At 38.8% G+C, this 9,980-nt stretch overlaps 1 protein-coding gene across 6 annotated transcripts in view; it reads right to left on the bottom strand.

Annotated features, from left to right (window-relative positions):
- The window catches only part of RALGPS2 (Ral GEF with PH domain and SH3 binding motif 2), a 114,913-nt gene that overhangs the window by 59,115 nt on the left and 45,818 nt on the right, over window positions 1–9,980 (bottom strand). For all 6 annotated transcript variants that reach the window (XM_059854626.1, XM_059854628.1, XM_059854627.1 and 3 more), the window contains exons 6-8: window positions 9,675–9,764; window positions 6,428–6,520; window positions 2,451–2,577 (exon numbers count right to left, since the gene is read on the bottom strand). In XM_059854626.1, coding sequence (XP_059710609.1) covers window positions 2,451–2,577; window positions 6,428–6,520; window positions 9,675–9,764 — 310 coding nt within the window. The remainder of the gene's footprint in view (window positions 1–2,450; window positions 2,578–6,427; window positions 6,521–9,674; window positions 9,765–9,980) is intronic.

Genomic DNA, 9,980 nt, shown 5'->3' with positions numbered 1-9,980 from the left:
TCAAGGGCCTGCTGCTGAACATATTTATTGGTGTTGCACAGCTTTTCACACTCACATTTAAGTAGGTGAGTCCACACTGATGATGTGCTGCTCTCACCTGCATTTCTAGAATTCTGGAATCATATCACAATCACTGCTGCAAGGAGCTGAGAAACATTTTTATTTCCTACCCCCAGCTAAATGTGGAAGCACGCAATTATCTTGCCCACAGAGGATGAGCTGTGGAAATAAGACACCAATCTGTACTTCTGTGACTCCACTCCTACACCAAGAAAGCATTTCATCTTTTTCTTATAATGCCAAGATGGGCATTTAAAAAAAAAAAAAAATCTATACCCACATCTGGTATTTGGCTGCGTAAGAGCAAAACATTCATCCTTGAAATTGCAGCTGAAATTCCTTTATATGCTCACTTTCCCTGTGACCTTCCAAAGAGCGGTGTCCATGACCAGCGTTCCTCTAGAGGCAATTTAATTGTATGGCAAGTCTGATGCTCTACACTCTTCCAGAGAGCATTTTGAAGGAGTGTGGCAGCTGCTGGCTCTCCCCAACAGGAGAGAAGAAGCCCCCACTCCTCCTTTTACCATGAGAGGGAATGGTCCTCCTGAGGAATCCCTTCCATGCACATGCCATGATCACCATTTCCATCTGCAGACTTCTAGGCAGGCTTTCCTACGTGTTTTAAACCAGGAGCAGCACTACTCCCTTACAGAATCTTATAGCAGTATTCCTTTTAGGAATTGTAACCTGTAACTGATAAGCTTAAAACAGCAAGTTAAACAAGCAATTTAAGTCACTTCTGTTTCAAATGACTCTTTTATTAGTAAAAATGCCTTGGGAAGAAAATGGAAGAAATAACAAATTTACTCAGGTCTTAGCAGAGATTAAAGCTTTTATCAAATGAGAAAACTTGGACTCAGCTGTCAATCCTCCAAAGTGGATCCAGATTTAGCATGACTGTGTGTTCAAGGCAATGGTTTTCTTTTTGCCACTTTTTTAAACTGCACAAAATTAATTCTAGAGGGAGTGCACCAGTGGGAATTCGCTATTCCTTTGGAGAATTATAAAAGGCTTGAGGACATTCCTTATGTCACCAATAAGAACTGGTATCACATGAAACCAGGTCACAACACATGCTTTAACTACAGCAGGTCACAGTAAAGAGCATTTCCTTCTAAATAGAAAAGAATTATATATTTCACTTCAAACTATCAAGTCAAGCCCAAAGCCTATTCTAATGCAAAAGTTAGACAAGAAGCTGCAACTTATTGGGGAAAACATCTATAACTGAATAAAACTTAAAAACTTCCCAATATTTGGCTTGGGATTTTTACAACCAGCAAGAAAACAATTTGATGCTGGCTTCATGTTTCAAAAATCATGGCATACAGGTAAAAAGCATTAGTTTAAGAAGCATTTCAGAACTATATATCAAGTGTCTATATTGTCCATGTACACAAGATGGGAAAGCTGCATGGCTCATCACATTACATAATGCTTGGCTTCCTTTTTATGCCTTAGTGTTTGTCCTAAACACTACAGGGCATTAAAATCTGGTTCCCCCCACAGTGAAATATTTTTTTTCTGTTTCTATAGCAAGCATGTAAAATTCAACCAATTAATCCTGGAAAAGTTAACAGCCCAGCAGAGTAAAGTACCAAAATTCAGGAACAGAAATTGAAGTTTAATAGGCCTTAATGACCACAAGAGCTCATCTTGAATTCAGGTATAAGAGCAACTTATTATCTGCAAAAATACAAAGAATTGGATACACGGTGCCTTAATTTTGTGTGATTACCAACATCTCATGAAACAAAAGCTACATTAAAAGCAGCACACTTATCATTTTAATGCCTGTTTAGTTTAAGTAGCACTAAATTAGCCTGACAACAAAACCAACACATATTAAATGCATTTATCTAGTTTTTAGATACATAGAATTATGATTTACTAATAATTATTCCAGAAGGCTGAGTCAGTTATAACAGCCTAGTTTCTCTTGTCACATTGGTGTATATTAAATGCAGCAGTATCTCCACATTTTACCATGTTCCAAACTCTAAGATCTATATTTATCTCTCTCAGAGGCTTGTGATTTATAGCTTCTCATAAATTAAAGGCCATCACTACTAGAACAGTCAAGTGTTTAGGATTTAGGAGGGCTAGCAGGCATAACAAAGGAAGCACTTCTCCAGAAGTCATTGTACAACACGTGGCAAAACAGTTTCCTGTTTCCAGTTTCCTGTTTCAGAAAACTGATACTGGATGTAAAACCTGCAGTGTTTGTGTGCTTTAAGAGGTATTTTCTTTTTGAGGTTCTGTCCTGCCACATACAGAGTTTTCAGAATCACCTTGGGTTGCAGATTCTCCACTGAAGTACTCAGAGTTTCCTGAAAGCTTAAAAGATGGTGGTTAGCTTGTGTAATTACTGGAGAAAAAAAGCTACTTACCTAAGTAGGGAATACAAGGAGTCATCTTCAAGCTGCTGATATAGTCTCTGAGCCTTTTGTAATTATCTTCTTTACTCATAACATATTCCAGCTTGTCAAAGGTGGCTTTATCCTTCCGACTCAGTAACTAGGCAAAGGATAAAGGAGGCAAAACCAGATGAGTTTAAGTTTGATCATTATGATTTCTTCTTCCCCATTGTTGTGGCTGTTATTGGTGAGCTGTTTTTTTCTGTTTTGTTTTTTTTTTTTTAATTCAACTGCTTCAAAATGACATCATTTACTCCTTAAAGAGGAGCACTTTGAAAGTTTACAAAGAAAAGCAACAATTCTGGGTGTTAAATTTAAAAATACTTCTAAAAATTAAGCAGGTAAAAATGCTGGTGTCCTTCTGAAACAATGTAAGTTACCAAAAAACAAATCTAGGTAACACACATCAAACTTTGTGTGCAGTCCACTTCAGCAGTATTCATACCAGTAACATTTTCACTCTGATTATCCATAAGTGTGCTGGCTTGGAATGGGATGGAGTCAATTCTCTTCACAGTGGCCAGTATGGGCTGTATATTGCATCTGAGTAAGGATTTTATCTATGGTTTTTTACAGAAAGCTCATGGAGTTGTATTTGTCTGCCAACTGGCAATTTTACTGGCTCTTAATATCACAGAACAGAAAACTTAAAAGTCATGGCTCTCCTTCATTATCCATTCCTCCTGCCTCCAATCCCTTCCTTTGACAGAATTAACAGCAACCAGGCTCTCTTTGTAAGATGGGGAAAGTAAGTCAAGATATTTTCCAAACATCTTGCTGAACTGCTGCTGCAAAACTGCCTCAAAATTTTCACTTGAACTCAGAGACAGAATTTAACAAAGGGTATAAGATGTTCCCACCAAACATTTTGGCAGGAGATTCAGTGTTTCAAGTTCCAGTCACAATTTTTCCCCTACAATGCAATGACAAGGGTCAGACCACTGAATTTCTACACCTATTCCCTTTTCACTTCAGTTACAGATCAACCTGTGAGCCTGACAGAAGTGAAGTTTCCTTTCTGTAAATTCACTGTTGAAATAATTAATTTTTACTTCCATTTCCTATATCCAACTCTTTATGAGGTCAGACAAACTGAACACTGGATCTCAGGAGAAAGCCACTAGCTGAAAGTGAATTGTCTCCCAAGACATACTCATCATTGACATTCCAGCAATTAATTTGCATCTTTAATTTAGGTTTGATTCCAATACTCAAATGAGAACTGGAGACTCTTCCAGGAGAAGGAAGCAACAGACTGACATGACTCCAACCACCCAAATGTGACATTTTACTTGTGAAATTCATCTTAAAGCTGGTTCCAGTTTTATCAGCCTGGACTAGCTTGCTTCTAATATCCTAAAACATTCTGCCATCATTTAATGTCTGAAAGGTGAGATAAGACTAACATATAACACTTTTCAAACTTGAATGAAATGAACTGTATTCTCCTCAAACCACGCTGATTTGCACACTCTTATTCAAGTCTGATGTATCTTTTCAAGTTCTTTGGATCATGTCATAACAAGCTGATCCTGCATGACTTCCATGGTGCTCCTAGGCCAATCCATGCCATGCCTCCACCTCCTGCACTCAAGGAGAGAAGTCCAGACAAGCCAAGAACCTTGCAAGTGTTTCTGTGAGGGCCAAGTAAGGACCCATTTTTTAGTCCTTCAGTTTTGCAGCTGCTTCTTTTTTAAATAATGTTTCTTCTTCTGTCTCTGGGATGAAAAGAACAATAAAGAGTTGTACATACGCAGAGACAATAAAAGCTAAGGCTGAGAGTTTATAGCAGCAGGGAAGGATTTGGAGCCTTCTAAATTGCTCTTGGCTTTCTAGCTGTAGTGTGCCAACACTGAATACAACCTTTTTGAAATGCCAGCAAGAAGAGATAGAGAAAAGCTGAATTAAAAAGCTGAATTATTCAGCTTTTCTCCAAATTAATGGAGAAAAGCTGAATATTCTATTCTGTGAACTTTCTTGGAAAGGCTCACAATTCTCCTCAAGTTTTGAATGGGGCAAATCACACATTAAAAGTAGCACTTATTATTCTCCAGAGTTCAGAGTGTGTGCAGGCAACGAGCGAGACAAATTTCAGACAAATGCAGACATACCGTCAGAAGACATGAATTTCATCTTTTTTAGGAACATTAGATTACCAAGCAAGTATTTAATGGCTCCTTTAAACTCTAGATTCCAATCATTTAAGGTGGCTTTTTTTTTAAGGGAATGAATATACTTGCAGCTATTTTCCTGACTTTATAAATCGAGTTGATTGAGGGCTGCTACAAACCATCTCAGAAATGGAGAAGAAATTCTTCCTTGTTGAAGGTTTTGGAGGGCTCCTGTGCAACTTACCCAACTGCCTTTGTGATTCAAATAAAGGCTTGGTGTGCCTTTCCTTGCTTTTAATATACAGAAAGCCAAAGGCTTCGAATTATCTTTAGGAATTTATAAGCTGAACTTCAAGAGAAGGACAACTAAATCAGTTTGCAGTGCACATTGCTGGGAGCTATTCTGCAACTTGCATTTGCAAAGGCTCATGTATGATGATGAAAAGCAGAGACCCACTTGGGATTGTGTGAGGAATCAAACACCTGCAGAAATGTGGGAGAAGTTACCTGGAATTTCAGAGGTTGGAAGAGGAATGAGCTTTAATGACTGATACATGTATCAAGAGCACACAAATAAACCTTGTAAGTGCATACTAGTGCATAACCAAGCATCAAAAGAGACTGGGGACTCCCAGTTCTGAATGGCATTATCATGGTAGTAATTAATGTGGTTGCTATTAACAGTTACATTTAATTTGAGCTGTGCACAAAAAGAGATTTAAAAATCGACTCAGCCTCATAGTTACATAAAACTGTTGAGGCAACAATTCCAAACATAAAATCTGAAACCCAGGAGTTTCCCTCAAGATAATTTTGAAGTGTTAATTTCACTAAAATTTCCTCAGAGAGATTTTTGGTATTTGAAAGCAATGTCTAACTTAATTGTGCATTTGCAAAATGTGACCAGAATTCTAGAGGAGTATCTTGGCAGAAGTGAATTATATTCAATTTTGGGAATATTTATCAACTGAATGACATTTTCATGCAGTTATCAGACAAATAAACTTTTTGCAACATCTAAGGATGCACTGATGTGTGTTCAGGGAAAGGTTTCAGCTTTTTTTAGTGATATGTATCCTGTGCACAGGAGGATCTCGATCACCTCATTTTTTCTGTCACACTGAATGTCACATTTATCTGAAACAGCTGAAAAACTACACAATATATGGCTGAATAAAGACTGTTTTCTAAGCTCTAAAGTATCAATAAGCAAAAGTAATTCCTAATATTCTTCTTATCAAGGATACAATGATAAACAATATTAATGCCAGTAAAAAAAACAGACGACAAATAAAAATGATGCCAAAGAATACTGTCCTTTCACAACTGTACAAAGGCAGAACTACAAATACACTGTGTAATGGAGTTCTAAGTATGAAATGATAATGCAAAGTGCGAGAGCTAGTTATCAGTCAGAGAACCAACAAATCTCTTTATGGAAACTGAATCAAGAGTTTCTGAACATCTGCTCTCCATAGCAAAAAAAAAAGAATTCCAACAGTATAAACTCCTAAATGATTAAAGTAAGACCCACTTTGGCATTCAGAATTTTCCAGCAACTAAATACAAAATAGCTTCTGGCCAAATGAGAAGCCTCTGCATTTAGCAGAATCTGCAGGGAACTATTTTTCAGAGGAAAATATTTCTACAGCAGAACGGAAAAAAAAAATTAAGAGGAAACCATAGATTTCAGAGGAACTAGAAGCATTATGCACACAGCAGAACAAAGTTAAAGCTCTCTGTAGTAACTGCTGCATCCTTGAAAAGAAGCTTCAGGATGTTGTATTTACCTGAGAACAAGTGAACCCCTCTCCCCCTGTCCTGCTGCTCCTCACTTACCGCCCATGTCTTGGTCAGCCTGAAGATGGGAGCACTCTGGAGGCCTGACACCACTGCCATGAGGGCATGGAGGTTATTCAGCTCATACAGCTTCTGAGGACAAAGAAAAGAGAAAAAAACTAACAATAAACAACATTCCAAGTGCTGTTAATAGTGAATACAGAAGAAATAATATACAGATGGAGAAATCTCACATGGTCTAAAATGATGTGTTACAGTGAACTGCTGTGCACACAGACCACTTTTATGGCACCTCCTAATTTTTCATTACTGCATCTCTATGGTTTTGGATTAGACTAACTAGCTGTTTCATAGCCCATAGAGAACCCATAAAAACATCTATATAGACACACATCTTCGGGAATACATTAGAAGTGCCAGATATTTTCTGACATTCAAACCTAACAAATTCCTTTCATAGCATTCAACAGTACTTTAAAACAACACAAACCAGAAAGGACAACCCAGTGGTGAATGATGTAATCATTACAGTACCTAGAGTTTATGCAATGACCAAGGCTACATCAAAGCACCCAAAAAATATCTTAGCAGGATGAAATCAAGGAGGTAAATTTCAAAAGCCACATCCCTGGAGTACTCTTCTCACTGAAAGGCCATTGCTGGGGTATGACAACTAACTAGAGGAAAGCAACAACCCAATCAAAATCGAACAGCAAAAACGTTAGGGTAAAAGAATTCCCTTAAAAACTCTATACAAAATATTGTGTTTAAGTGCATTTTCTCACACATTTGGAATTTCCTTGCCTTTTCTTTTTCCTTTCCCTCTGTCTCCAAAACTATCCACTGCCTTGGCCAATAACTACAGGTACTACTGTCATGAAAGCTTAAAAACAGTCTGGAGGAAAATGTTCTTCCTGAAGCTCTCCTGCAACATCAACTGTTCTGATAGCTGTGAGCTCCCAGAGATCCAACCTACACTCAATTTTGGTGCAGTGACCCCAAACTGAGGTCCCTAACAAAGAGACTTCGCTAAGGAGAAATGATACTCAATCACAGTATTGCAAATCTTGTTCAATCCATTTGGAATATTCACCAAGGTAGGTTAGGATTCCAGCAAGAAAAAAATAAGGAACCCTTCCTATTCAAAAAATGGTGGAAATCCCTTTTTCCTACTTGAAACTCAGCTTACTTCTTGCTTAGGAAGCCTTTCATGAGGCAAAAGGACAACAAAACAATACCAATAGAATACTGACTAAATGCTGAACATCAAAGGAAAGCCTCTATTTGGAAGGATGAAAGCCAAAACCCAAGGATGGTTTTCTGGCTAGCAGTTTTGGAACAGGGCAAATGATTCTCCACTTAACCCACTGCCAGGAAGCTTACAGCCTTTTATGGAACAAAGTCCTCACATGTATTAGTCAGAAATGCCACTTTTAATGGCACCCCAGTAGCATTTCCACTCTGGGTGCTCAGACCCCCATGATTCTAGCAGGTCCTGCTGACAGTGGAAGTTTGCCCACACCTTGTGAAGTGCTTCCCTCTCCTCATCCTCTTTTGGGAGGATTGTTCAGTAACCAGTGTAAAGGGCAATCAGTATTTGGTGGGGTGAGGTGGAAGGGGTTGGATGTTTGTCATACACCACAGTCCTGTTATCCTTCCAAGCAGTCCTGCTGAAGTTCGTCCCTCCACTTACACAAGAACCCTTTTTCCTCACACACACATCCCAAGCAAGGTAATAAGGCTCACTGTCCCAAAGGACAGTGGAGCTGATCAGAAATGAAAAGAAGGGCTTTCCCAGCTGCTGCCTGCAGTGAAACAGGAGTCACCACCCAAGACAGCCTGGGAACTTCAGGGGAACTGTTAGGTCTAATTACCTCATGCATTAAGCAGTGTAGGTGAGATACCATTTAAGCCATACAATAGGTTGCCAGCACAAGGAATTCACTGTGGAGTGGATTTACAGCTCCTCTAAAGGTAATTAGTGTGACCCCTGGCATCAAGCTGCTTTGATAATAGCTCTGGATAACAGAAACTCCTTCCAACAGCCCCCACTGCAGTAACTTCATGTCAGCAGCCATAGGTAAGCAAAGCCAAGGTTAACAAGCACAGAAATAATTGAACTGATATAAAAACACCCCATACAGAGCTGCTTGCTTTTTGTAACTCTGATTTTTACAGCTGACAGGTAAGCAAAGCTCAATTATCTGATTGTTAGAGCACATAACTGCCTCCAAGCCAGCAGCAGCCCATCAGACACTGCAGCCTGCAGAGCACTGGTGAGGTCAGGCATGCTCAGGGTGCTGTGCCCAAAGCTGAGCCTGTAAAACCCAGCACTGCCCAGTCCCATCCCAGTATGAACCAGACTGAGCCCACCTCTGGCTCCCACATCTGTTCTGCACCATGGCCACACAGAGCTGGACCTCCCCCTCCTATGCAAGGACATGGATCATGAAGCCAATTCTTTTATGTTTGTATTTCAAACAAAACCACAAGCATTGACTTTTAAAAATACATGAGATGAAGATACATTAACTCACCAGATATCAAAGGATGTCTAAGAGAGATCATTAACACTTTATGACCATAGCATGATTGAGCAGAGCCTGTGCTATCCTACAAAATTACCTCTTGCTTTGCCCAAAGTTGAGAGTCAAATCCCCCAGGAGTAAAATATTGCTTCATTAAAAAAGGGCTTGTCAAGACAGGGAATGCACTTGAATACAAAATGAATTAATTAACAAATATTTTACATCTTTTTTTTGCAGGTAACCTGGGGTGGTCACAGCAGTCAGCTATAGTAAAAGGCAGCCACCATCTGACAGGAGAAACTTGAAAAACATCCCCTTTTTCTCACTACTGTGAAGAAGTTTCACTCTCTTTGAAGGGCTATATGTCACTCCAGATTTGCTGACCTTTTTCTTATGAATGTCAGTCCAAAAGGCTCTAGGAAAGACTGAGAGCTCCAAAATGTCTTCTGAATCAAAGTCTCTTTTTCAAACCACATTTTTAAAGTTGATATTATTTGAGTAAGAGATAAAAGATCCTTTCCTTCCAATGGTAAAGGCAAATAAACCATTTCTGTTCTGACTAAAGCTGTTGAAAATGACTGTACACTTTGTGACAACACAGAAGCCAAACAGTTACACAGATGTCAACAGAAAAAAACCACAGCTTAGTCAGGTATCAGACAGATTTTTCCCCATGTGTATTTTTGAACTGACCAAACTGGGTAGAAAACCTTTGATCATGGTGGATTCCACATTCCCTTCACAATACAAATTCTTACCTTTGCAGTTTTAATGTAGTGGCTCAAAACCTCAGCTCGTATTTTTAAAGTCTGTGCATGCAGAATCTCTCTAACAACCCAGAAGCTTACCTAAAATGTAGGAAAAAAAGCCTTTTAAAAATACAGAGTTTCAACACTATACTTTTAAAGTTTTATTTATTTTTATGGAAGTATGGTCTATGGAAACTGACTTGAGTTCAGTGTAAGGCTGAGGGTGAGATCACACACAAAGCAAATGGCAAAACACTCAAACTTCCAGCAGTGCTCTCCCAGGAAAATAAAATCATGAAGAAATGTTATGAAAAG

This window comes from Haemorhous mexicanus, chromosome 9, assembly GCF_027477595.1.
Source record: "Haemorhous mexicanus isolate bHaeMex1 chromosome 9, bHaeMex1.pri, whole genome shotgun sequence".
NCBI classification, from domain to species: Eukaryota; Metazoa; Chordata; class Aves; order Passeriformes; family Fringillidae; genus Haemorhous; species Haemorhous mexicanus.
Note: the sequence above shows the minus strand (reverse complement) of the source record. Positions and strands in the feature narration are given on the sequence as shown.